Genomic DNA, 27,885 nt, shown 5'->3' on the forward strand with positions numbered 1-27,885 from the left:
CCCATAACGCTTGTGGAACTGCCCTCTGCATCTGGACCTCTGCCCTCAACTTTTTACCACGTCTTATGCCTACTCACCCCTACTTTCTCAAGACTTTCTTTTGTCCTTTGCAGGGGGAAGCAAGGACCAACTTTCTCCTAGCACTACCATCGCTCTTTCTTTGTTCCATCTGTTTTCTTGGAAAACTGTAAAGCTGGCTGCAGGCAGTTATTTTTCTTTTGTATTATGTATAATGCCAGCATAATGCTGAGCCTAACTCTTTGAAGCTCTTCTTAATAACCTTCACATAATCCAATGAGTCTGAACTGCCTTCGGGATGCTGAGAAAACTCTCTTGAGAAGTGTAGTTTGAGACCTTTTAGGTTGCTTCATAACTCATGCAGAAGACTTAACACCAAAAAAGATGTCCCAGAGTGAGACTGGGGAATGAAATAAAGAACAATTAGCTTGTTCAGATTACTCCAATTGATTCATATTATTCTGGAATAGTTGGATCACTCCATTCAAACCTAATTCAAGGTTCAGGTGCTATTTATAAGCAGTATTTTTAAAATTTCATTTTCCAATTGTGTATTGCTAGTATAAAGGCAGCTGTTTTTATATATTGATCTTGAAACCTCGATAAACTCATTGTTCTGGTAGCTTCTTTGTAGATTCTTTAGAGTCTTCTACATACAAGATCATGCTGCCTGTAAATAAATTCAGTTTTTGTTCTTCTTATAGGAGACTTAATTTTATTTATTAATTATTTTTTGGGAGATGAGTTTCACTCTGTTGCCCAGGCAGGAGTGCAGTGGTATAATCTCAGCTCACTGCAACTTTAACCTACCATGTTCAAGTGACTCTCGTGCCTCAGCCCCTCATGTAGCTGGGATTACAGGGATGTGCAACCACGCCCAGCTAATTTTTTGTATTTTTAGTAGAGATGGGGTTTCACCACGTTGGCCAGGCTGGTCTTGAACTCCTGGCCTCAAGTGATCCGCCCGCCTTGGCCTCCCAAAGTGCTGGGATTATAGGCATGAGCCACCACGTCTGGCCCTACAGGAGATTTTAAATCTTAGGGATATAGAGCCACCCGTGAAGCACTGATGATGTGTTCAGCTGACGTTGCTTATGGCTTTCTCCACAGGGACTTGGGGTGGCTTTAGATTTTTCCAGCTGCTCATGTGCACAGAGGTATAGATGTGAACCTGTCATGGGGAGACTCAATCTCAAACTGGCCTCAATACCAGAATGAAGAGGACATTCAGTAGAGGCAGAAGGGGCCTGGGCAGCCTGCCTGTTCTCATGGGCATCCTTTCGATACCTGCCATTGATCTTAGCCATGAAACAGGTGACCACTTAGTTGTCAAGGTATCCTTCACTCAGGTGGGAATCCTTAGTTGTAGACATGATTTCAGTAATTCCATATTGAACACTGAGAATGGACAGATAAAAAATGCCATTGGGGTCAAAGATTAGAACATTAATTTTGGCATTAATGTTCTTGTCCAAGCCATGAGCAGTGGCATTTGGCTTGCTGACGATTCTGAACACGAGATCAGCAATGGTTCCACCATCTTTACGACCTGAAGCTGTCAACTAACTAGTAAAGTAATTGGTAGTATGAGGATCATGTGGGTCAGTGGTCATAAAGTAGGCTTCTAGAATGTTCTCCTTTTTCAAAACCACTGTGGTAGATCCCTAAGATGATGCCCAAAGACTCCCTACCTCCTGGTTGTTCACTTGTGTGTAATCCACTGCCCTCAAGAGTAGGCTGGGTCTAATAACTTGCTTTTTTTCTTTTTATGATGGAGTTTCACTGTTTCACCCAGGCTGGAGTGATGTGGCACGATCTCGGCTCACTGCAACCTCTGCTCCCCCAGGGTTTAAGCAGTTTTCCTGCCTCAGCCTCCTAAATGGCTGAGATTACAGGCATCCACCACCATGCCCAGCTAATTTTGTATTTTTAGTAGAGACAGGGTTTTATCATGTTAGCCAGGCTGTTCTTGAACTCCTAACCTCAGGTAATCCACCCAACTTGGCTTCCCAAAGTTCTGGGATTATATGCCTGGCCATAACTTGCTTTAAAAAAAAATTTACCGGTGGCTCAAGCCTGTAATCCCAGCACTTTGGGAGGCCGAGACGGGTGGATCACGAGGTCGAGAGATCGAGACCATCCTGGTCAGTGTGGTGAAACCCCGTCTCTACTAAAAATACAAAAAAAAAATTAGCGGGGCATGGTGGCGCATGCCTGTAATCCCAGCTACTCGGGAGGCTGAGGCAGGAGAATTGCCTGAACCCAGGAGGCAGAGTTGCGGTGAGCCAAGATCGCGCCATTGCACTCCAGCCTGGGTAACAAGAGCGAAACTCCGTCTCAAAAAAAAAAAAAATTTACTTTTATTTTTATTTTTTTAAAGAGATGGGGTATCACTATGTTGACCAGGCTGGTTTCAAACTCCTGGCCGCAAGTGATCCTCCCATCTCAGCCTCCCAAAGGGCTAGAATTACAGGCATGAACCACTGTACCTGGCCCTAACTTGCTTTTAACAAAGAGAGCACAGCAAAAGTGATGGGATGTCACCTGTGTGATTAGGCTGCAAAAGACTGTGACTTCTGTTTTACTAGCCTTCTCTTCCTGCTCGGCTCACTGCAACCTCCGCTCCCCCAGGGTTTAAGCAGTTTTCCTGCCTCAGCCTCCTAAATGGCTGAGATTACAGGCATCCACCACCATGCCCTCAATGAGAGCCCTCTTGCTCTCATTATTAGTCCATTCTCTCATTGCTATACAGAAATACCCCAGACTGGGTAATTTATAAAGAAAAGAGGCCTAATGGGCTCACGCTTCTGCAGGCTGTACAGGGAGCATGATGCTAGCATGTGCTTGGCTTCTGAGGAAGCTTCTAGAAACTTACAGTCATGGTGGAAGGTGAAGGGAGAGCAGGTAGCTTACATGGCAGAAGCAAGAGAGCGCAAGCAAGGGGAGATGCAGGTGCTACAAATTTTCAAACAACCTTAACTATCATGAGAACAGCACCAAGTGGATGGTGTTAAACCACTTATGAGAAATCTAACTTTTGATCCAGTCACTCCCTGACCAGGACCCACCTTTAACATGGGACATTACAATTCAACAGAAGATTTAGGCAGGGACACAGATGCAAACCTTATCACTCCCCTACTTGCTCATTCTGATGAAGCACGCTGCCATGCTGTGAGATGCTCTATGGAGAAGCCTCTGTGGCAAGGAGCTGCGGGAGGGCTCTAGACAACAGCTTATGAGAAACTGAGGCCTCAATCTAATAGCCTGAGAGGAGCCAAGTCCAGCCAATAACCACAACTAAACTAGGAAGTGAATCCTTGAGATGACTGCAGCCTTGTGAGAAATGCAGAGTCAGAGGACCCAGCTAAACCACACCAATTACTGACCCACAAAAACTGAAATATTAAGTGGTGTTTCTTTTTATTATTTTTGAGATGGAGTCTCATTCTATCATCCACGCTGGAGTGCAAAGGTGCAATCTCAGCTCATTGTAACCTCTGCCTCCTGGGTTCACATGATTCTTGTGCCCCAACCTCCCGAGTAGCTTCCCAGCTACTTGGGACTACAGCTGTGCATCACCATGCAAGACTAATTTTTGTATTTTTAGTAGAAACAGGGTTTCACCGTGTTGGCCAGGCTGGTCTTGAACTCCTGGCCTTAAATGATCTGCCTGCCTCGGCCTCCCAAAGTGCCAGGGTTACAGGCTTGAGCCACTGCATCCAGCCAGTAAGTGGTGTTTCAGTCCACCAAGTTTTGGGGTAATTTGTTACACAGCAGTAGCTCACACAATCACAATATATACCTCATCTGTGTAAAGCTTTTAGTATCCCTCCCTTACCTCCTCTAGTTCTGCCTGTGTGTACAGTCGACAACCAGGAAAGTCCGTGCTTTTCATATCTGACGAGACAATTGAACTGTCAAATCAGTGTCTAATTAGACCTTTGGTATCTAAAACTATGCTGATGGAAGTCCACTGAATCTGATTCTTAAACCATCACTAATCAATCTTTCTGTGTCAGCTAAAAGCAACATAGCTTGGTTTTCCTGCCCTGACCAGTGGTGATGACCTCTACTGTCCTGTGCTGGAAGACACCTACAGAGGAACAGGTGGTACCCAGATCAGTGACAACTGCAGATACCTTTGATGTGGTTTTGAAAAGGGTGGTGTCTAGCTTAGAGAAAAAAAAAAATGCAGATGCTGAAGTGACTGTGGCATTCAACAAACCATGGTCTTTGAAATTATAAATCTTTAATTTTTCTGAGACAGAGTCTTGCTGTTGCCTAGACTGGGGTGTAGTGGTATGATCATGGCTCACTGTAGCTTCAAATTTCTGGACTAAAGCAATCCTCCTGCCTTAGCCTCCCAGGTAGCTGGGACTACAGGCACTTGTCATTATACCTGGCTAATTAAAAAAAAAACAAAAAAAAAAACTGTTCAGTAGAAATGAGGTCTCACTGTTTCCCAGGCTAATCATTTATTTTTGATGAGATACAAGGTTAATGTGGGGATTTGGTAGGAAATATGATTGAAAAACGGATACAATAGAAAGGACTTTGTATATCAAGCCAGAACACTTGAGGCGATAAGAGAAATTGGAGGTATTAAAATTAGTTGGAATAAGAAAAGACAATCAGTAGATACCAACATCAAGAGGTATGTGATGTTAGAATTATCAGATGATTTTAAAGTAACTATCATATACATGATTCAACAAGCAATTCTGAACACACTTGAAACAAATGAAAAAGCAGGGAGTCTCTGCAAAGAAACAAGATACAAAGAAGAAAACATGGAAATTTTAGAACAGAAAAATACAATGAATAAAATAAAAAACTCAATAATGGGCAGCAAAATGAAAGTAACAGAGGAAAGAATCAATTAACTAGAAGATCAGACAGAGGAAATTACCCAATCTTAACAGAGAGAAAATATACTGCAGAAGAAGTGAACAGAGCCTCAAAGACTTGTGAAATTATAATAAAAGATTAAAACATACATGTCATAGAATTATGGCAGATTTCCCATCAGAAACCCTGGGGGTCAGAAGGAAGTGACACAGCATTTTTCAGGTGCTGAAAGAAAGAAAACTGTCCACCCAGAATCCTATTTCTAGGAAAATATTCTTCAGGAATGAAGAGAAAATTAAGACATTCTCAGATGAAGACAAACTAAGAAAATCTGTCTCACTAGACTTACTTTAAAAGAATAGCTAAATAAAGTTCTTGAAAACATACACACACACACACAAAACAGTAAAGAAATCTTAAGATCAGAAGGAAAAAACAAAGAATAAAAACATGGGTACATACAACAGACTTTTCTCAGTTTTCTAAGTTATATTTTATGGGTGAAGCAAAAATTATAACATTATCTGATGAAGGTTTCTCTGTCTGCAGAAGAACAGTTAAGACTACATTATAAACAGGAAAGCATAAAGGAATATAAAAGAAGTAAGGGTTTTCTTTTCTGCATCCAATCATCCATTAGGGAAATAAAGATTCTATACTTCATTTAATCTGCAAGATGTTGAAATCAGTAGCATGTAGTAAGTTATATATATGATGGAATAACCAGAGCAACTACTAAATATGTATGCAAAGACATACTAAAAAATAACATCAAAATGAAATACCGAAAAACGTTTCAGGAGCCACAGGAAGACAGGAATTGATACGAGTCACAACCTGCATGGATCCAAGTTGAGGGCATTATGGTCAGTGAGAAAAGCCAGCTAAAAAGTCACATACTGTATGACTCTATAACATCCTCAAAATGATAAAATTATGGAGATGGAGAAGACATGACTCTGCCAGGAGTTAGGGACAGTCCGGGGAGGGGAAGGTGGTGTGACTGTACAGGGTGGCATGAGGGAGAAGGTGTGGCGATAAAACATTTTGTCTTTTCATTTTTTTTTTTATTTTTTGAGACAGAGTCTCATGCTGTCACCCAGGCTGGAGTGCAGTGGCACGACCTCAGCTCCATCTCCTGGGTTCAAGTGATTCTCCTGCTTCAGCCTCCTTCAGTACCACCATGCCTGGCTAATTTTTGTATTTTTAGTAGAGACAGGCTTTCACCATGTTGTCCAGGCTAGTCTTGAACTCCTGACCTCAGGTGATCTGCCTGCCTCGACCTTCCAAAGCGCTGGGATTACAGGCATGAGGCACAGCACCTGGCCCCATCACTATACCTTGATACACATCTCTTTTCTCGACTTTGCTTCTGCCCCTCTATATGCCTGCATGACAGAGCTAATTGGATTATCCTGTTGCTCCTCTAATCTCAGCATATCTCCGATTTAGTCTGTCACCTCCCCTCTCTGACCTCTCATTGTTTTGCCACCTTTCTACTTGTCACCTCCAGGCAAAACTCAGTCATCCGTCCTTTATTCTTCCTTCTCCAAGGCCTAGATCAGGAGCAGTCAGGAACTCTTGCTTGAAACTTGGTAAGAACTTCCTAATGGACTTTTAGGTTTCCAAATTCTCATCTTATTCATCGACCTTAAAGTCTGTGAAGCTAAAATCAGAAGATCCTTTGACGTAAAGAACTGAAAAGTGACTGTACAGAGGACAAAAAGGGGAAATATAAAGAGATTTGAGTGGAAGTCAAACAAGATTATTTCCCTGAAAGCAGTTAAACATATTCACTTAATTTATAGGCAACAATGTGTCTTTTTCTCCCATTAAAAGTACAAAATACATCACTTCTCCGCCTTTTGGCTAAGATAAAGTGTAAAAGTACATACATACCTTAACCCTTCGGCCAATGCTAAGGAATTGACATGTTTTATCATAAAGCTCTTCCAGGTTTTCTCTGTCCCAGTAGAAATCAGGAGTAATCAAGAAGTCTGAACTCAAGTTTATACGGTGCCTTTAAAAAAGGGAAAATTACAACTTTTTATTTATCTTGAATTAAAAATCATTGTTTCTATTATATTTAATATTTACATGGTGCTTTTTGAAAACCTTTTTTTTTTTTTTGTAAGAGAGAGGCTCTTGGCCAGGCGCAGGGGCTCACGCCTGTAATCCCAATACTTTGGGAGACTGAGATGGGCGGATCACAAGGTCAGGAGTTCCTGGTCTCCAAACAATTCTCCTGCCTCAGCCTCCCAAGTAGTAGCTGGGATTACAGGCATGTACCACCAGGCCTGGCTGATTTTATAGTTTTAGTAGAGATGGGGTTTCTCCGTGTTGCTCAGGCTGGTCTCGAACGCCCGACCTCAGATGATCTGCCACCCCCGTCTCCCAAAGTGCTGGGATTATAGGAGTGAGCCACCATGCCCGGCTTTTTTTTTTTTTTTTTTTTTGTGACAGAATCTTGCTGTCTCCCAGGGTGGAGTACAGTGGCATGATCTTGGCTCGTAACCTCCGCCTCCTGGGTTCAAGCAATTCTTGTGCTTCAGCCTCCCATGAAGCTGGGATTAGAGGTGCACACCACCATGCCTGGCTAATTTTTGTGTTTTTAGTGGAGACAGGGTTTCATCATGTTAGCCAGGCTGGTCACAAGCTCCTGGCCTCAAGAAATCCACCTGTCTCAGCCTCCCAAAGTGCTGGGATTACAGGTGTGAGCCACCGTGCTTGGTCTTACGCTTACTTTTAAATTTTTAACTAAATAAAAATCTAAGTTATAAAAGTAACATATAAACTGATATAGCAGTAGCTCATGCTTGTAATCCCAGCACTTTGGGAGGCCAAGAGAGGAGGACTGCTTGAGCAGGGGTTTGAGACCAGCCTGGGCAACACAGGGAAACCCTGTCTCTACAAATAATTTAACAAATTAGCTGGGTGTGGTGGTGCACTGCTGTGGTCCCAGCTACTTGGGAGGTGAGGCAGGAGGACTGCCTGAGCCTGGGAGATCAAGGCTTCAGTGAGCTATGATTGTGCCACTGTACTCTAGTCTGGGTGATAAGGTGAGACCCTGTCTTAAAAAAAAAAAAAGTAAAACATACCTACTTATTCACGATTAAAAAAAAAAAAGGAAACTACCCTAGAGGAAGATTAAAAAAAAATAGTGGTAGGCCCTCTTATGCTACCACACAGCTCAAATCTTTTATTCTCCCCAAGGACAGGCCTGTAGAGACACTTTGCTGTGTCCTTCCAGATCTTTCTGTATTCATGCATGCATGTGTGTGCAAGCAAACATGTGTACATTATGTATGTATATAAAGATAAACATGAATATTTTTATTTGCTTGCACAAATGGGATCATACCCTATATAAATTTAGACTTTTTAACCTAATATAATTTGCCATGTTTATTTTCACAGATCTATTATAGTCCTTATATTAACACATAAGTATTTTTATTGTACAGGTAAGAAAACAGGATAAAAGTAAGCCTTTATAGAAACTATTCACAAACCTATGTATATTTTATCCTAACTATTCAGTTTGGATATTATAATTCACTGTGTCAAATTCTGCCTGCATTACCAAGAGAACAGGAGAGAAGCATCTCTCTACCCTACTTCTCAGAGAATGTGAGGCTTTAGATCTGCTGCAGGATGCTCCTGATGGATTGAGCAGGGGTTTGAGACAAGCCTGGGCAACACAGGGAAACCCTGTCTCTACAAATAATTTAAAAAATTAGCCGGTTGTGGTGGTGCACTGCTGTGGTCCCAGCTACTCGGGAGGGTGAGGCAGGAGGTTTTTTGCTTTTTGTTGGTACCCTGAACTAGAGGTCCTGAGCTATGAGAGATACACAGACAATGAAACCCTTGACCACTTCTGCTCTCCAGGTAGAGCGTCCAAGGAGAACGTGGAAAAACAGGTCTTGGGTGAACATTCGCAATGAGCTCTGATAACTCATTCCATATGCTAGAGGGATAAACCGGACAATGCTGCCTGTGAGGAAAACACCAACATCAGGACGTTTCATTCCATAAATTCTAGGACAGCTACAAGAATAAAATAAACTGAAAACCTTTCCAGACACTTACTTAAAATGATTCATCAGTTTTTAGACATAGTCCCTTTTTAAATCTCGAGGCATCTTAAAATGAATGGTGTCTGACAGGTGGCGGGTGACACTTACTTGCCTTTGCCTTAAATAATGGACTTTCTTATGCTTTCCTTTGCATATATGCCCAGGAGGCGATGTGAGTTAATCTACATCCAACCAAGACTAAAAGCTATTTCATTAAATGTAAAATTTTAATTCTCTGATTAAAAAACGTATTGTCATAGTTGAATGGGCAGCAGTTTTTCTCTTCTGTGGCATCCTGGGGTCTCAGATTCAAAAAAACTTTTCGGTAGCAATTAGATCTATTTAGCATTATGATGCAGTGACATATCTTTACAGAGAATTCCCATTAACCAAATTCAGAAATGTATCTTTCTACCTTCAAAGAACATCCACCACGCTCTATAATGTGGGTTTAATGTAAATGAATTGTGATCTCTTTTGCACATGCATGATTTCCTTCAGTCCTGTCTTAACATAGCCCAGCTACTTCTAATGGGGTAAGAGATCTCCCTGCTCATAATCAATGAACTGAAAAGAGCTGCAATTCTCAAAAAGGTGTAAATGTTTGTTCTTTACCACAGAATGATGGGAACATTTTCTTGAGACCGTTAAATAGATGAAATATTTTATTTAGAGAGAAAAGTTTTACCTTAGGGCAAAGAGTTCACCCATCTTCTGCATAACTTCTTCATGAGACAGTTTCAGTTTCTTCCCAGCTTTTAAAGCCTATTTGGGAGGGAATCGAAAAACCAAAAAGCCATGTATCTCTCTTTCTAGTAAGTATGAGGTCAACAGGGCAAAATATGAAGTGGCAAAATTTTGATCCTATGTAAATATTTTTTAGGATGGCTGGCTCCCAGATTTATGTCTTAAATCACCTTGACATTTTAAATTTTATTAGGTAGAAATAGTATATTCCTTTTCATTTCCCTTCTCATCAGCATTTCATATGATACATACATTCCTAATCTCTTAGTGGAAAAGCAGGGCCTCCTTTCCGAAGTATAATTAGATTACTCGTTCACAATAAAGACACGGTTAACTACCATAAAAATGATTTTTAAGGTATACTCAAATTCTAATATAACTTCACATGTATTTTCACGTCATGATTTTTCTCACAATTTAGCAAAACACTTTCTTAGGTCATGAAAAGTAGTCATAATTTCCTTTCTTAGAGAGGAAACATTTCACTCTTTTCTTTAATCCAGTTACATTAAGAAATACTGCAACTGATGGGCACAGCGGCTCATGGCCTATAATGCCAGCACTCTGGGAGGCTGAGGCGGGAGGATCACTTGAGCCCAGGAGTTTGAGACCAGCCTGGGCAACATGGCCAGATCCCATCTGATTATATTAATAATTTAAAAAAGTATATTGCACCAACAGAGGACACCAATTTGAAGTTTTAAAAAGTAAAAACTATTGAGACCAGCCAGCGCAACATGGCCAGACCCCATCTCAATTATATTAATAATTTAAAAAAGTATATTGCACCAACAGAGGAAACCAATTTGAAGTTTTAAAAAGCAAAAACTAATCAATATGAAATTTCTTATTTTGTCATTTTATATGTAACTGGGTGTTCTAGTTTGCATAAGTTCAGTAAGTAGCTTTCTTATTGTTTATAATTACGTACTCCTTAACAATCAGCCCTCTGTAAGTTCTGCAACCACAGATTCAACCAATTGCAGTCTGACAGTATGTAGAGAAAAAAGGATGGTTGCATCTGTACTGAACATGTACAAACTGTTTTTTCTTGTTATTATTTCCTAAGCAATACAGTATGACAGCTATTTACATAGCATTTACATTATATTAGGTATTATCTAGAGATGGTTGAAAGTACACAGGAGCATATGCATAGCTTATATGCAAATGTGATTATCAGGGACTTGAGCACCAGTAGATGCTGGTATCCACAGGGGTCTTGGAACAATCTCCCATGGATACTGAGGGACAACTCTATATTGTTATATTGGGAAATTCATATTTTTTCCATATAAAAATCAATCCTTGAATAAGCATAAAATTGATGTAATTACCTCAGGAATTGACTGAATAGATTCAGTAAATTTATCCAGAGATGCTTCCCAAATTGCCAGTTTTACTGGGAAAAAAATTAACAATGGAACATTTCTTTATCACATTCACATTTATATAAAATACATCATTGCACAGTATCTTCACCATCATTTCAACAGGAGTTTAAGAAAAAGTACTAAAACCTTGAAAATATAGTTTAAGAATAGTTAATTATCCTAAAGGACAGAACTAAAATGGACAGAGGAAATGGAATCACTTCCATGCCCTGTTGACAGACCACAGCTACATTTAGAATTCCTGATTTTGTAATATTCCATCTCGGAAACTGAGGAGGGTAGGGTACATGTTGATACCCCAGGTAGCTCTGCAGATGAGGCGGGACTAAGACTTTCCTGGCCTCCCCTTTACTCCTCAGGACTAGGAGTAAACCTCAGAAATCTCCAAAGCCCCTCAGAATGGTACGGACAGGCCACTGCAGCAGCTACCTAATGTAGACTGCTGGCAAAAGAAATGCTTAAAGAATTTCTATAGTTTGATTCTGGGACATGGATCTTTCAGAAGAAACACAGCCTCTGTGACTCTGGCTCCCATTCCTATGAAACACTAGAGTATGTTTCTCTACACAGGGACCTGCGTCCAGTCACACAAGGCTGGGCTTTCTCTGGAGTGAAGACTATTGAAGAATAACAATCGCATAGAGAGAAGAGAGAAAAACAAAGACTCTAATAATCATCATCTAAAAAATATTTTTGGAGAGGGTAAGCTTTATTAATACAATTAATAAGGAATGAGTAACTTCAGCACAGTACTATCTTTTATACTAGGCATTTTTTCTGATGAAGAAAAAAAAAAACACAAAAAAACGAATGCTGAGGCTTTGTTGAGTATTCTGAAAAAATACCAAAATGGTTACTAAATATTTAAACTTCCCTCAGTGAAATGACAACTATAGTACCCTAACCCATAAGCAGCAGTAACTTACCAGAAAGGCAGAGAGCATTGGAGAAAGCAAACTTCTCTAGAATGGCATCATCTAAATCTAGCTCTGAATTTAACTTGATTTCCCCCCTGTGAAGTTTTGACTGTCCCCTGTGAAAAGCAAAAAAATACCTTCTAAATCTTAAAAACCAATCATATCATCTTTCTGGAGGTAATTTTGACAATTTCTATCAAGTGTTACAAAAGTTCTAACATCCTTTGGTCCAAGTAATTCCATTTCTAGGAGTTTATCCTAAGGAAATAATCTAAGATGCAAAGAAAAATTTGTGTACAAGAAAACTTTTTTTTTTTTTGAGACGGAGCCTCACTCTGCCACCCAGGCTGGAGTGCAGTGGCACGATCTCAGCTCACTGTAACCTCAGTCTCCTGGGTTCAAGCGATTCTCCTGCCTTAGCCTTCCCGGTAGGTGGGATTACAGGCATGCGCCACCACACCCAGCTAATTTTTTTTGTATTTTTAATAGAGATGGGGTTTCACCATGTTGGCCAGGCTGGTCTCGAACTCTGGACCTCAAATGATCAGCCCACCTTGGCCTTCCAAAGTGCTATGATTAAAGTTGTGAGTCACCACACTTGGTTGAAAACTTTTTAAAAAAATGGTCAGTGTTTAAGAGTAAAAAATTAGGAAAGAAACCAAATGTTCAGTAGGGGTTGGCCCAGTGATAGTCATTCCACCAAGAAAAACTTACAAGTGTGTTTTGGAAGGATAGTTAATAAAAAAAGAGAACGTTCACAATAAATTTCCATATGAAAAAAATGCTGCATATAAAACTATATATGGAGTGTAATCTAAAATCTCACTGACCTGGTGGGGTTGGGGAGGGAGACAAGGAAGTTGTGAAAAATGAATGTGTGACTGTGGGGGACTCTAGACAGGGGATGGGGGAAGGGAGGGAATGTGTGAATATAAACATCACAAGTCAATGGAAAAAACACAGGGTAAACCTTCACAAAAGATGTCAGACAAGAGACGGCCAAAGGGAAGAGGACAGGGGCCCGATGGAGGGCTGTGAGGAAGCATCTGCTATGACAACCTCAGATAAAGGAAGGAAAGCAAAGACAGCAGTCACAAGAGGGTTTTTTTTTTGAGATTCGCACCCTTTCGCCCATGCTGGAGTACAGTGGCTCAATCTCAGCTCACTACAACCTCCGTCTCCTAAGTTCAAGTGATTCTCCTGCCTCAGCCTCCTGAGTAGCTGGGATTATAGGTGTGTACCACCACACCCAGCTAATTTTTATATTTTTAGTAGAGACAGGATCTCATCATGTTGGCCAGGCTGGTCTCGAACTCCTGACCTCAAGTGATCTGCCCGCCTTGACCTCCCAAAGTGTTGGGATTACAGGTGTAGGCTACGGTGCCTGACCATAAGGGGCTTTATGAGTCAGCTCGGCCCATGCCACAGAGCTGAGAAGATCCCTGGAATTTCACAGGGCTCACATAATAACCACGTAGGTGGCAGCCAGAACAGTCTTTCTGATGAAACGAAATAACCAACTCTAGGATCCTAAGCATTAAGGATTTTACTCCTCACACACTGTAGAGTAACATGTGTGTGTGGATAAGCACACATGCACACACACACACACAAGGGCCTAGTTAGCAATAGTTTGATATGGAAGTATTAGTTCGGTGCAAAAGTAATCACGGTTTTTGCCATTTTAATGTAAACCTGATAGAACACAGAAAGGGCTTCATAGGAGCCATCCTATGAATTATTCAGGCCAAGGGCTGAATAATTGCTAAAGACTGAATTCTACAGGCTGCTCATTTGCTGTCTCTCTGAGGTTTATATCCTTACTTCTGACTGCAGCCACCACTGGGCTCAGGCTGACTCACAGGTGCCCTTTGGCAAGACAGGATGCAGTAAATCTCATTTGAAAGCCAGTTAGCTGCAATTATAGGGGTTTTCTCAGGATTAAAGGAAATAATGCATGGAAGGCACTTTAGAAAACCGTGACTGGCCCTACTGGTGCTAAGTACAGATTACTCAGCTCTTATCCCCATCTGGTCTTTCTACAGCTAGTCTCTCTGTCTCTCTTCCAAGTCTTCCCAAAGCTCTGCTTTCAACGCTTTTTTTTTTTTTTTTTGAGGTGGAGTCTCACTCTGTTGCACAGGCTGGAGTGCAGTGGTGTGATCTCAGCTCATGGCAACCTCCGCCTACTATGTTCAAGCAATTCTCCTGCCTCAGCCTCCCAAGTGGCTGGGATCACAGGCATGGGCCACCACACCCGGCTGATTTTTGCAATTTTAGTAGATGGGTTTCCCCCTGTTGGCCAGACTGTCTTGAACTCCTGACCTCAGGTGATCCTCCCACCCTGGCCTCCCAAAGTGCTGGGATTACAGGTGTGAGCTACTCCATGACATGTTCATTTGTTTTTATATTTGGAAAACACAGAAGCATCTGGCCAACACTACCTTTCTTAAGAACCTACAAAGACTGTGTTTCTCATATTCCACTAGACAGGTAACTCGACGAGGAAAAAGATCCTACTATCCTTATCATACTGCCTCTGTCTCAGCTCTAATATATCTTCATTTTTTTCCCTCTTGCTGAGTCAGGAAAATCAACTAGTCTGTTGCCTACTCATATATCCTATTGAAAATGGTATACCAGGTCCCACTTCTTCCAGCACCCACATTTCTACAAGTAGGTCTCCTAGATTGCCCCTCACTATACTTCCTTTTTATACCTCCCCCAAATCAAGGGGAAACAACTGGATTTACTCAGGAGAAAAATTTACTGGAATAATTTGATAGGTTCACTTGATAAATGCATACTATTTTATTGGATTAGGCTGCTTAGAAACTTAAAATTTCCATTTGGAGGCTATACTATTTACTTGTTTTAACTTGTAAATAGCCTGAGAAGTTCAAAAAATTATGCTTATCCTCTAATATTTATTGTATTATGGGTTAGACTTTGTACTGTGCAACTTTTTTCTTAAAATGAAGTTTCCATACGCATATCTCCTCCATTGCTTTACCTAATTTATTCCAAGTGCCCCTTTCATAAATTTGATGAAAAGTTGCTTACTCTATTTTTATGTAGTTAAGTTCTTCATTTTCCCAGTGTACCAGTGCGATTTCATAGGGCTGAATTTCATGTTTTTCTAGAACTTTCATCACATGCTTCATCTAGAAGAAAAGGAAGATTAACCTGAAATCATAACTCCCTCAGTTCAAGTATGTTATGATTTTGATGCTTCTAACAGTCTTCATTCCACTTAAAGGCATTATTTGTGTTGCATTATTTGTTAAGGAAAAGGCAAATTCTTTGTGATAGTAAACTAGGATGACATGTTCATTTTACATTTGGAAAACACAGATGAGGATGAATAAAATAAAGGTTATCATTATCTTACAACCCAAAGAAAATTACTAGTGATATTATAATTTGTATTCTTTAAATCTCTTTAATAAGCCCAGCACTTTGGGAGGCAGAGGTGGGTGGATACTTGGGCTCAGGAGTTTAAGACCAGCCTGGGCAACATGGCAAGACCCCATCTCTACAAAAAAATACAAAAATTATCTGGGAGTGGTGGCACAGACATGTAGTCCCACCTACCTGAGAGGCTGGCTTGAGCCTGGGAGGTGGAGGCTGCAGTGAGCCCATATCAGGCCATTGCACTCCAGCCTGTGTGACAGAGCAAGATCCTATCTCTCTCTTTTTTTTTTTGAGACGGAGTTTCGCTCTTGTTACCCAGACTAGTGCAATGGCACGATCTCGGCTCACCGCAACCTCTGCCTTCTGGGTTCAAGCAATTCTCCTGCCTCAGCCTCCCAAGTAGCTGGGACTACAGGCGTGCACCACCATGCCCAGCTAATTTTTGTATTTTTGGTAGAGATTGGGTTTCACCTTTTTGACCAGGATGGTCTCGATCTCTTGACCTCGTGATCCACCCGCCTCGGCCTCCCAAACTGCTGGGATTATAGGCGTGAGCCACTGCGCCTGGCCTCAAGATCCTATCTCAAAAAAAAAAAAAAAAAGTAAAGCCCAAAATACTTATAAAAAATTAAGCCACACAGGTGTGGAAAATGACCATCTCTTTCTCTTCGCTCTACTGAAGTCCCAATCCCCACAGCAAACCATAATTAAACTTGGTGCACATTCTTCCCGACTTTTTATCTGTATATATGTACCTATTTATGTGGCTTTTATGTAAAGTAGGATATAATGTACATGAACATTTTCAACACTATTTTCCTTAACAGAGGAACTGCAATTTATTTAACCAACCTAGATGTCCTCCACAGGGGATTTTTTTTCTACTCTCCATTATTACTATTTTGCAATGTGTAATACCTGTGCATATATCTTCATGGTCTTGTGAGAATATTTCTTTAGGAATTGCTAGATCAAAAGATATGCACACTTACAAAATATGTGTATATGTAACATACAGGGTCTCACTCTGTCACCCAGGCCGCAGTGCAGTGATGGAATCATAGCTCACTGCAGCCTCAAACTCCTGGGCTCAAGCGATCCTCCTGCATCAGCCTCAGACCACAGGCACGCACCTCAACCCTGGCTAATTTCTAAAAACTTTTTGTAGAGATGAGATCTCACTGTGTTGTTCAGGCTGGTCTGGAACTCCTGGGCTTAAGCAATCTTCCCACCCCAGCCTCCTGAATTGGTATGATTAAAGGTGTGGCTACCATACCTGGCCCACACTTACAATACTGCTAGGCTGCTCTCCAAAATAGTTTTTCCAAATGTAGAAATCTAAACATTTATGAAACTACTCTTAAGAAAATGGGGTATTATCAGCTTTTTATATCTTTGCAACTTCAAATAGCCAACTTGTATTTTCTTATATTTATTGGTCATTTGTATTTTCTCTCCTCCAAGTTCCCCTCCCCACTCCCTACTGTGTTTCCTTTTAGTAAAATTGGGACTGTATAATATAAAGCATGTTTTTTTTTAACCAGTTCTGAGATTATATTGGTTATATTTTGTAACCTGCTTTTTTTTTTTTTTGAGACAGAGTATCTCTCTCAGTCTCCCAGGCTGGAGTCAGTGGCCTGATCTTGGCTCACTGCAACCTCTGCCTCCGAAGTTCAAGTGATTCTTGTGCCTCAGCCACCCGACTGGCTGGGATTACAGGTACACCACTATGCCCAGCTAATTTTTGTATTTTTAGTAGACATGGGGTTCACCATGCTGGCCAGGCTGGTATCGAACTGCTAGCTTCAAAAGATCTGCTGGCCCTGGCCTCCTAAAGTGTTGGGAATACAGGCGTGAGCCACTGCACCTAGCTGTGTAATGTGCTCTTTTAATGTAACTATATTATATATGTAGGTAATCTCCCAGAAATAGATATTTTTTACATGATTTCTAAGGGGATCTATAGTATAACAGTAGTATATGGATGTATGTAACAAACTATTACTGTGTATTTTGGTAATTTCTAATTTTTGCCATTATAAATATTGCTCTGATGAACATTTTTGTACATAAATCATCATGAATAGTTACAGTTATTTCCTTTGGATAAATTTCTAGGTGTAAAATTGCTGGGGTTAAATATAAAGCTTTAATGTAGACTACCAGTTTGCCTCTAAAATGTTTGTATTAAACAAATCTTGATTTGGATACTGAAAATATTATTTCCCATGAGTAGTAAGTTGTAGACAACTTGATCTAAAAGAACACCCAATGCGACCAGCATCCAATTAACTGTGTATATATTTTGTATAGTACAACATTCAAGGTCTACAGTACTTCCTTCTGTCTGCAGGATAGTTAGGATGATTCTGATTTTACACAAATTAGTGTGTGTCTAGAGAATGGAAAATGCAGGAATTCTTAACCCAAAATACAATATGTTTTGGAAGATAAAACTGGTAAGATAAATATCAGTTTTGCAGAGCAAATAGGTTGTGCATTATCTATTAATTTCTCTTCTAATATTTCAGTTTATTGAGTAGTGCTAATTAACAATTCATTCTCACAAAACTAAATTTTTATACTTTCACATTTTTATTCACACTTACAGTTTTGTCTTTCACATTCCAAAACACAGCAGCTCCTTCCCTGATTCAAAAAAATAAAAGAATCCACTAAGATACAGGTAGAATACATTCTTTAGGGTCATGTAAAAAGCTATGTAACTTCTAGAATGTATACAAGATGTAATGTTTCAAAATATGATGTACTTACTAGTTTAAGATTATGGTCCTTAGGTGAACTTGCTAATATAAGAGCTAAAATAAAATTCTTGATAAAACCTGACCTCCCAAAAATTTATGATTTCTCACATGGTTTGCAGAATAAATAGCTATTATTGTAATACTATACAACTTCGTGTGTGTAGACTCTTTCACACTTGGTTCAGTTCTGATCCACATAAATCAGAGTAAGGAAGTTCTGAGACCTTGTCTTAGCTCTCAATAGGCAGACTAATGGGCAAAGAATAAAGGGCTATGCTTTTTTTTTTTTTTTTTTGAGATGGAGTCTTGCTGTGTCGCCCAGGCTGGAGTGCAGTGGCGAAATTTCGGCTCACTGCAACCTCTGCCTCCTGGGTTCAAGCAATCCTCCTGCCTCAGCCTCCCAAGTAGCTGGGACTACAGGCGCATACCACTGTGCCCAGCTTATTTATATATATATATATATATTTTTTTTTTTTTTTTTGAGACAGAGTCTCGTTCTGTTGCCAGGTGCCAGGGTGGAGTGCAGTGGCGCGATCTCCGCTCACTGCAACCTCTGCCTCCCGGGTTCAAGCAATTCTCCTGCCTCAGCCTCCCAATCAGCTAGGACTACAGACGTGCGCCACCACGCCCAGCTAATTTTTTATATTTTAGTACAGACGGGGTTTTACTATGTCAGCCAGGATGGTCTTGATCTCTTGACCTCGTGATCCACCCACCTCGGCCTCCGAAAGTGCTGGGATTACAGGCATGAGCCACCGCGCCCAGTCCTAATTTTTTATATTTTTTAGTAGAGACGGGGTTTCACCATGTTGCCCAGGCTGGTGGCAAACTCCTGAGCTCAGGTAATCCACCTGCCTCGGCCTCCCAAAGTGCTGGGATTACAGGTGTGAGCCACCGCACCTGGCCAAGGGTTATGCTTTTAGTCAGACTAATATAAGTGTCAGATGGTTAAAAGCCTCTATGGAATAATGCTACCCATGCTCATAGTGCTTTGAACAGAACTACAATGAAGCCATAGGAAACCCTCTGAATCCGATTATGGCTTTGACATTATTTAGGGTCTAACACTATAAATGTACTTGTTTTGATTTCTGAAGTCTGATGTGTTGAAGCTATTTTAGGCAATAAATGAAAACAGGAGTTATGGCTCAGGGCTACTGCACTGGAGAAAGGAAAAGAGGAAACAGAAGCAAGGTAAAAAATTAATAGCCCCATGTCATTCTTTAAACATCTCTAAGTAAAGTGCTTAGTATATGTGTGGGTCCATGCTCAGTATCTGTGATAGAAAGATGAGTATGACTGCAATCTTATCCTCAATCTAGAAAAGACTGGGACTGGCACTTAGACCACCAATTACAATAGTGTGTGATCAGTGCTATAAGAGCATGCAGAGTATACTATGGAATGTACACCAGAGGGACCCCTCTGCCAAAGGACTAGAAGAGGTAGCCAAATGAGAAAACAAGGAGACAACAGAGCATAGGAGAAACACAGGCTCAGAGAGCAGGTGGGAGGGAGCAGAGCAGCATCTTAGAAGAAACAGCCAGTAGCTGCATGGCTGCAGATGTGGTCAAGTAGTGGGCAACCAGGTTAAAGAGGCAAGTAGAGGCCAATCCTGAAGGGAACTTTATGCAGTGATAGAGAATTTGTTTATATTCCATGGAAATTTAGGCAGGAGAGTGTAGTTGTCAGAAATGCCCACTGAAGAATGACCCTGCTTACAACAGACAGACAGACTGGTAGTGGGTGAGCAGGAAGGCAGGGAGACAATAAGTAAGCTGTTACAATAGGCCAGGAGAAGGTTTCAGGATATGGATTTGAGAGGTATTTCAAGCCACAGCCACAGTATCAGTTCAGAGAATCCCTTCCAGGCAGAAGAGAGGCCTGGTGAATTGTGTATTCCTCCATCTAGAGCTGTGCTATGCAACATGGTACTCAGTTCCCTTTCCCACTCAGAAACCACGTGGCTATTGGGTGCTCAAAACATGCCTGGTGCAAACTGAGATGCACTGTAAGTGTAAAATACATAGCAAAATTCAAAGACTTACTATAGAGAGTGAAGAAATATTATTAGTAACATGTTGAAATGATAATACTTTAGGTAGCCTGGGTTGAATAAAATACATTGTTAAAATTAATTTCAAGAAACGTATTTGTGTTGTTCAAAATTAATTTTATCTTTTTAAAAAAAATTTAAAATGTGGTTACTGGAAAATGTATCAGTACATATGAGGCTTGCATTATATTTCTACTGAACTGTGCTGATCTAGAGGCCCTCAGATATGGAACAACAGGGGTGCTATTACTCTACTTGAATTAAATGTTGGAATCTTGATTATCTTTAAAGATGGGGTCAAAAGGAAGGTAGGCATTGAATGGAAAAATGAACTTCCACTTCTCATCAACTATAAGGATTATGACCACAAAAACTTGACTCAGCTTTTGATTCTCACAACAGATGTTCCATGTGTTTCTGTTCTGTCACGTACTAGTCTCATGACTATGAGTAATTCACTTAGTCCCTATGGCCCTCAGTTTCCTATGCTGCAAAATGGGAATAACAGACCTTCATTGAGTTTGGTGAGGATAAATGAGATTATTTCACATGGTTCTATCATCATTATCATTCCCAGGCAGCTACTGTGGAGTATTTAGTATTGAGTCAGCCTTTAGATAAAAGGATTAAGTGTGTTTATGAGTCTCTTACTCTAAAGCCTCTGGAGAGGTAAGCTAAAACTTTAAAGAGCTTCCAAAGGGGAAGGGAGAAAAGAAAGAAAATGGAGAGAAGAGCCAGCAGGGAGGTAGCAGGAGTTTCCCTGGGGCAAGAGTCTGACCAGGGGCTCTGAAGATGAATGGGAAATCGGCTGCTTTCCAGGAATTTAGTCCATGAAAATCCATATTTACAAAGAAAGACACACAAGGGAAGATCGTTCACTTGTTTGAAAAACTCTTTACTTCATAAGAGAGTTTACCAGAGGATTCCTAAAAGTGACAAACTCTCCTAGATTAAAAAAGAATTAAATGATAAACTTAAATCACAAATACAGTTTGAATACATATTCTGTTAAGAAAGGTGCGCCTGCACCTTTAAAGACCACACTTAATTGACCCAACCCATCACCTAATGGGGTTTCTTTCTTTTCTTACCTGAAGAAGAATACCGTTCCAGGATCACCTTCTTTTGCAGAATTTTCTATACCTATCACCAAAATATTTGCTGCATCTGTGATTTAAAATAAATGAACATAAAAGCTTGTCAAGTTAACACAAGCTGTAAGAATCACCTATAAACACTTTACTTAAGATTCTTTCTTTATATGCCATGGAGTGCTCTGTAACACAATCACCATCTTTTTACTAAGGCCTCTGAAAGGATTTAATATATAAAAATGCAAATATGAACACCAAAAGAATAATATGCAATTACGTTTATAAAACATTCAACCTGTGATATTATCAGAGCTCATTCATACCCATTTTGATTCAATAACACTAGTCCAGATAATTATCAAAGTCTTAGGTTCGATACAACTAAGCTTCAAGAATTAAACTTCTATGAAATTAATTTAAAATTTGAATATATTCTCTTCCTTTAAATACTATTTTATTAATAATGTAATTTTACTATTCCAAAACTACTCCTTCTGCTGAATTTTAAAGTGTAAAGAGTAAGGCAATAGAAAATACATAGAAATAAAGATACTGACCATTTCAAAACATGTCTAATTTCAAGGTTAACCACCGCAAGGGCTACTACTGCAGCCACCTGCAACTATTTAAAAAAGTTTTTTATTTTTTTTTGAGACAGGGTCTTGCTCTGTGTCCAAGGCTGAAATGCAGTGCCATGATCTCAGCTCAATGTAGCCTCAACCTCCTGGACTCAAGGCCACCCCCTGCCAACTTCAGCCTCCCAAGTAGCTTGGACTACAGGCATGTGCAGTTTGTTTATGTTTTGTACAGATGAGGTCTCACTATATTGCCCAGGCTGGTCTTGAACTCCTGAGCTCAAGCCATCTGCCTGCTTTGGCCTCCCAAAGTATATTACAGGCATGAGCCAGGGGGCCTGGCCTAAGTATTGTTAAACATATACTAACATACCAACATTCATCGTAAGAAGTTGCTTTACATATTATAGTGATATTTATCATAAGCATATATTCCACAATATAAATTATAACCAATATGTTAATATATCAATAAATAAACATACTATTTTTTTGTTTTTGAGATGGGAGTCTGGCTCTGTCGCCCAGGCTGGAGTGGTGTGATTTCAGCTCAGCACAACCTCACCTCCTGGGTTCAAGCGATTCTCATGCCTCAGCCTCCCAAACAGCTGAAACTACAGGAGTGTGCCACCATGCCCGGCTCATTTTTTTTTGTATTTTTAGTAGAAATGGGGTTTCACCATGTTAGCCAGGATGGTCTCAATCACCTGACCTTGTGATCTGCCCACCTCGGCCTCCCAAAGTGCTGGGATTATAGGCGTGAGCCACTGTGCCCAGCCAAATATACTATTATTAACTTGCAAAAAGTCATGTGTAATCACTTAATGTAAAATTAGGATCTTCAAAGCTTCAGAAATTCCTGGTAAAGGGTGGGTGATGGGCAATTCAGACCGAGACCAAAACTATGATTTTTTTTTTTTTTTTTTGGTAAATTGTTGATTACTACATCCTACATAGGACCGAGCTTGCCTAATGCAGCCAAAAGCAAAATAAAATTGACTGAAACCCAGGGCAGTGAAGCCCCCAATCCTGAGAGGCATCAACCACACAGCTGGCAGACTTCAGAGTCAGCCAATAATACCTTCAAGCAAATTTTCATCCTAAGGGGCTACAGACATAGCTCTGTCTTCTCAGTCAACAATGCTTGTTTTGTCACCTAATCACACAGTCTGTTTGGATTCTCAAGACCAAAAAAACACAGTACTTCAACTATCTTCTATGGGACTGACTCTTAAGAATTTCTTCTGATGTAGGAAGGCTTTCAACCTAGTTTTGCTACTCCGAGGTAAATTAATACATGTTCTGAGCATTGGGCTATCCTGGGTTTTACTGCAGAAGTTTCTTCACCAAAATGTTCTAAGTAACTTATTTATTTTTGAGATAGAGTCTCTCTCTGTTGCCCAGGCTGGAGTGCAGTGGCATGATCTTGGCTCACTGCAACCTCCACCTTCCACCTTCAAGCGATTCTTGTGTCTCAGTATCCCAAGTAGCTGGGATTACAGGCTTGTGCCATGCCCGGCTAATTTTTGTATTTTTAATAGGGATAGGGTTTCACCATGTTGCTCAGGCTGGTCTCGAACTCCTGAGCTCAAGCGATCCACCAGCATCAGCCTCCCAAAGTGCTGGGATTATAGGCCTGAGCCACCACACAAGGCCTATATTATTTTTAATTAATGTAAAGCAAGCTATTTCTCAAGAATCCTTCCTGATACCACCCTAAAATCCTCAATTAACTTCATTTTAATTTTCTTATTTTTCATATTTTATCTTTTAACTAATTGTTTTAAAGTACTGGATTGAGCTGGTTAACTTTTTCTTAACAGATCTTCCCATGTCTATCAACTTCATGATTCCCCTGTAATACTAAAATAACTTCTTAGTGTGATAGAAATGAATAGTACGACCTCTGACCACCTCAAGTAATAATAATAAATCATACTGATTTTAATGAGAAGTTCTCTGTAAACACATTTTATTTTCTTATCTTTGTCATCTGTATGAAGAGATTCAACACCCACTTTTATGATGTAATCCTTTCAAAAGAAAATGTATTGCAAACAAATACATACTTAAGATAGTATCATAGGAAAATTATCCAATACATTTTAACATACTTGGCCCCCGGTTCAAGAAGAAGTACCTCGAGGCAAGCTTGTTACTTCAACATATCCGTGGGAGGCCAGATCTTGAGACAGATTTCCCAGATGATACTCATCTGCCGTTGCAAAGGCTGTGCAGTGCATTAGGTCCTGTTCCAGGGAGATGGGCACAACATAGGTTACCAAGAGGCTGAAGCATCCATGATGGCTGCTGAGTGCCCTATGGGACACCATTCTGCAAAGCTAGAACTCCAGAGTTTTCTTCAAACACCTCAAAGGGTAATTAGAAGGGATGGGATGAAGATAAAGAGAATGAAGTTACTGGCAGACAAATTTCAGCTCAATCTTCAAAAGAACTTGCTCCCTCCCTCCCACCAGCCAAAAAGATGGAATGGATTATTCTGAAAGGGAAGCCATTCTCAACTGGTAGTGTCTCAAGCACAAACAGAATGAAAAATACAGAGATGATTAAGGCATCACATGGGTGACTGGATGGAATGATAGTTAAGTCTCTCCAACCCTGAGTTTCCATGACTCTTTTCCTTTTTTTAAAAGACAGTCTCGCTCTGTCGCCCAGGCTGGAGTGGAGTGGCGTAATCATGGCTCCCTGAAACCTCCACCTCCCGGGTGCAAGCGATTTTCCTGCCTCAGCCTCCTGAGTAGCTGGGATTACAGGCACGTGCCACCACACCCAGGTAATTATTTGTATTTTTAGTAGAGATGCGGTTTCATCATGTTGGCCAGGCTGGTCTTGAACTCCTGACCTCGTGATCCATCCACCTCAGCCTCCTAAAGTCCTGGGATTACAGGTGTGAGCCACTGCACCGGCTCCATGACTCTTTTTCAAAGCAACGTTGGTATGTGAGGTCATTTTCTAATTTGTAACTACTCTTGTACAGGCAGATTCCTTTACATCTCCAAAGGAATTATAGCATTTTTACTCTGGTTAGCATTAAACAAAAGGGTCTGTAAATCTGAGCATGGGTCTTGGTTTTGGTTAGTACTTTGGTTCATGCCCCATCTTGCCTGTGTACATATGAGGAAAGTCATGTTGTGTCTATACAATATACAGATGGTAAGCACTAGGGCTCAATGCTGTGTTTTTTCAAACTGTAGGTCACGACACATTAGTGAGTTCTGTTATCAGTTTAGTTGGCCAAAACAGCTTTTTAGTAAAACTAAATAGAAAATATTACAGCACATTATTCATAGGAAATGTTATTTTATAAAGTTTTCTGTCAGTTATATGCATCTGTATGTCTACTCCAGGTCGCTATGTATGTAAAATGTTAAATATATTTCTCACTGGGAGATGTGGTCGATGAAGTCTGAAAGCTATTGGCATAAGAGTTAAGATTTTAGGCACAGAAGTTGGTTACAATTGTAAAAGAATATCAGAATAACAAGAATGCCTACTTTATGGGGTTGTTGCAAAGTTTAAATAAGCTAATAAATATAAACTGCTCAGGACTGTGGCTAACACAAGTGTTCAACGGTTGTTGCATCCTAGTTGGCCAAAAGAAGTTATGAGTCACTAAATCAACATTTATTCTCAGGACTTACTCATCTCAGCTCCCCAATTCTTTCCCGTTCTGTTACATTCTCAGTATGAAATTCTGGGTAAGTATATATTCATTCATTCCTTTCTCCCACCTCCATTTGGTAACTCCTGGCTCTTTCTCATGAAATGGCCTGACCCTGTTTGCCCTTCCTCAATCTGTTCCACAGCTCTGATGCCTGGTTTAAAAGCAGAGGAATACTTTGGGAAGCGAGGTGGGCAGATCACGAGGTCTGGAGTTTGAGACCAGCCTGGCCAATATGGTGAAACCCTGTCTCTACTAAAAAATACAAAAATTAGCCAGTGGTATGGTGGTGTGCACCTGCAGTCCCAGCTACTTGGGAGGCTGAGACAGGGGAATTGCTGGAACCTGGGAGGCAGAGGTTGTAGTGAGCTGAGATCATGCCACTGCACTCCAGTCTGGGCAACAGATCAAGATCCCATCTCAAAAAAAGAAAAAAAAAAAAAAAAAGGTAGAGGGATAACAGGCAACCTGAGGATCCATGCAAGCTGAAAAATCCCAAATCAATAAAGTATCTACTCATAAGCAAAATGAGACTAATTCAATTAGGAAAAAATAAAAGACAAGCTGAAATTACTGGGGAATCTGGAGATAAGCGGATGCAGTACCCTCCTTATGAGCAGATACTGCTAATCCCATCCAAATTAGCTAATTGCCATAGTCACAAAGAAAGTAGGAACACAGGGACATACAAATAAAAATGTATCAGGAGTTACCAGAGTACAGGGAAGAGGTTATGTGCTTAAGGTTCAGACCTGTGAGCACTACTTCTTTTTAAGGCTCCAAGGAGTTAAAAAGAGCTGACATGCTATGTGTGTAGAGATTCAGCTAGCTGAAAGAAAGGAATCCTAGCAGGGGGCATCAGGCGAGACATCAGGCAGGCTCCACTCTGCAAGACCTGACAAATTCACTCAAGCTTGCTAGGGAAAATCACAGTACATTAAGATGTCAGAATTACTTCTATGATCCCTGTAGCTGATGTGCATAGTTTGATCTGAAGTGGGAAGAGGAGGAAGCACAAAAAGGAGATAAGGATCTTCTCGTAGATGTACTGAAAATGGCAGAGGTGTCTCTTTTGCTAGAATCAGAGTTGTAAACTGGCAGCTCAGAGAATCATCCAACTCAAGAGCTGACCTAATCACATTTCTAAAATTCGAATTAACTTGTCAACAATAATCGGAGAGATTTCACACAAAATCCAGGTTTCCATCATCTTCTGACCAAGTGGAAGATCTGGCAACAATGGACTAGAATAGAGTGGGGGACCCAGGGTCTCCAGCCCACCCCGTCTCTGCCTCTCCCTGTTGTCTCCTATCTGCTTCACCATCATGTGTTACTGGCCAAGTCTATCTGCGCTAAATGTGTGTACTACTTTTATTTTTTCCCAAAAAAAATCTTGGCCAAGCACGATGGCTCACACCTATAATCCCAGCACTTTGGGAGGCTTAGAGGGGCGGATCACTTGAGGTCAGGAGTTTGAGACCAGCCTGGCCAAGATGGTGAAACCCTGGCTCCACTAAAAACACAAAAATTAGCCAGGCTTGGTGGGGCATGCCTGTAATCCCAGCTATTTGGGAGCCTGAGGCAGGAGAACCCCTTGAACCCAGGAGGCAGAGGTTGCAGTGAGCTAAGATTGCACCACTGCACTCCAGCCTGGGCAACACAGCGAGACTCCATCTCACAAAACAAACAAACTTTAAGTTCCTTTATTGGAGCAATATTCCAGATTGATACACAGTGATATATTTACTAAACAGAGACTTGTGCTGAAATTACATACTATCCATGTAGACAGGTTGTTATATTTTGCCTATTGATGGAATAGTTCCATTTATCAAGTTTTATACATCAAAAAGCTTTGAATTTCACCAGGCTGTCCATTAATTCACCTCTGAAATAGTGGCATTTAATTTCAGCTACTATATTTTACAGCATATCCATTAGTGTGCTTCTCTGCACAATGGCATTTTGTGGACAGAGCTGTGTCCATTATCGTACCTGGATTCACACAGTCACATTTGAGAGCTTTATACCAGAGCCAGGACAAGGTTACTCCTAACCAACACAGACTGCTTACTCTCAGCGCCTGTCTTCTGGGCCACATTTTATAGTGCCAATGAAGGCATGCCAGCAACTGTCCCATATACAGCTTGGCATTAGAGTACAAGGCCTGTCTGATGGTGGTGGCAGGCACTATTATCTTATTCTATTTTTTTATTTACTATTTTTTTGAGACGAAGTCTCCCTCTGTCACCCAGGTGGAAGGGCAGTGGTGCGATCTCAGCTCACCACAGCCTCCACC

At 40.6% G+C, this 27,885-nt stretch overlaps 1 protein-coding gene across 11 annotated transcripts in view; it reads right to left on the bottom strand.

Annotated features, from left to right (window-relative positions):
• The window catches only part of RMND1 (required for meiotic nuclear division 1 homolog), a 45,011-nt gene that overhangs the window by 4,909 nt on the left and 12,217 nt on the right, over positions 1-27,885 (bottom strand). For 3 of the 11 annotated variants that reach the window (XM_008995248.5, XM_002747113.6, XM_008995246.5), the window contains 8 exons: positions 24,045-24,153; positions 21,327-21,402; positions 18,024-18,063; positions 15,064-15,164; positions 12,013-12,119; positions 11,030-11,094; positions 9,634-9,710; positions 6,769-6,889 (listed from right to left, as the gene is read on the bottom strand). In XM_008995248.5, the coding sequence (XP_008993496.1) occupies positions 6,769-6,889; positions 9,634-9,710; positions 11,030-11,094; positions 12,013-12,119; positions 15,064-15,164; positions 18,024-18,063; positions 21,327-21,402; positions 24,045-24,147 (690 nt within the window). In that variant the 5' untranslated portion in view covers positions 24,148-24,153. Of the gene's footprint in view, positions 1-5,654; positions 5,707-6,343; positions 6,578-6,768; positions 6,890-9,633; positions 9,711-11,029; positions 11,095-12,012; positions 12,120-15,063; positions 15,165-18,023; positions 18,064-21,326; positions 21,403-24,044; positions 24,275-27,885 lie in introns of all 11 variants that reach the window. The other 8 variants (XR_013534634.1, XR_013534633.1, XM_078370306.1 and 5 more) reach the window with 5 other exon arrangements.

Source organism: Callithrix jacchus, chromosome 4, assembly GCF_049354715.1.
Source record: "Callithrix jacchus isolate 240 chromosome 4, calJac240_pri, whole genome shotgun sequence".
Classification (NCBI taxonomy): domain Eukaryota; kingdom Metazoa; phylum Chordata; class Mammalia; order Primates; family Cebidae; genus Callithrix; species Callithrix jacchus.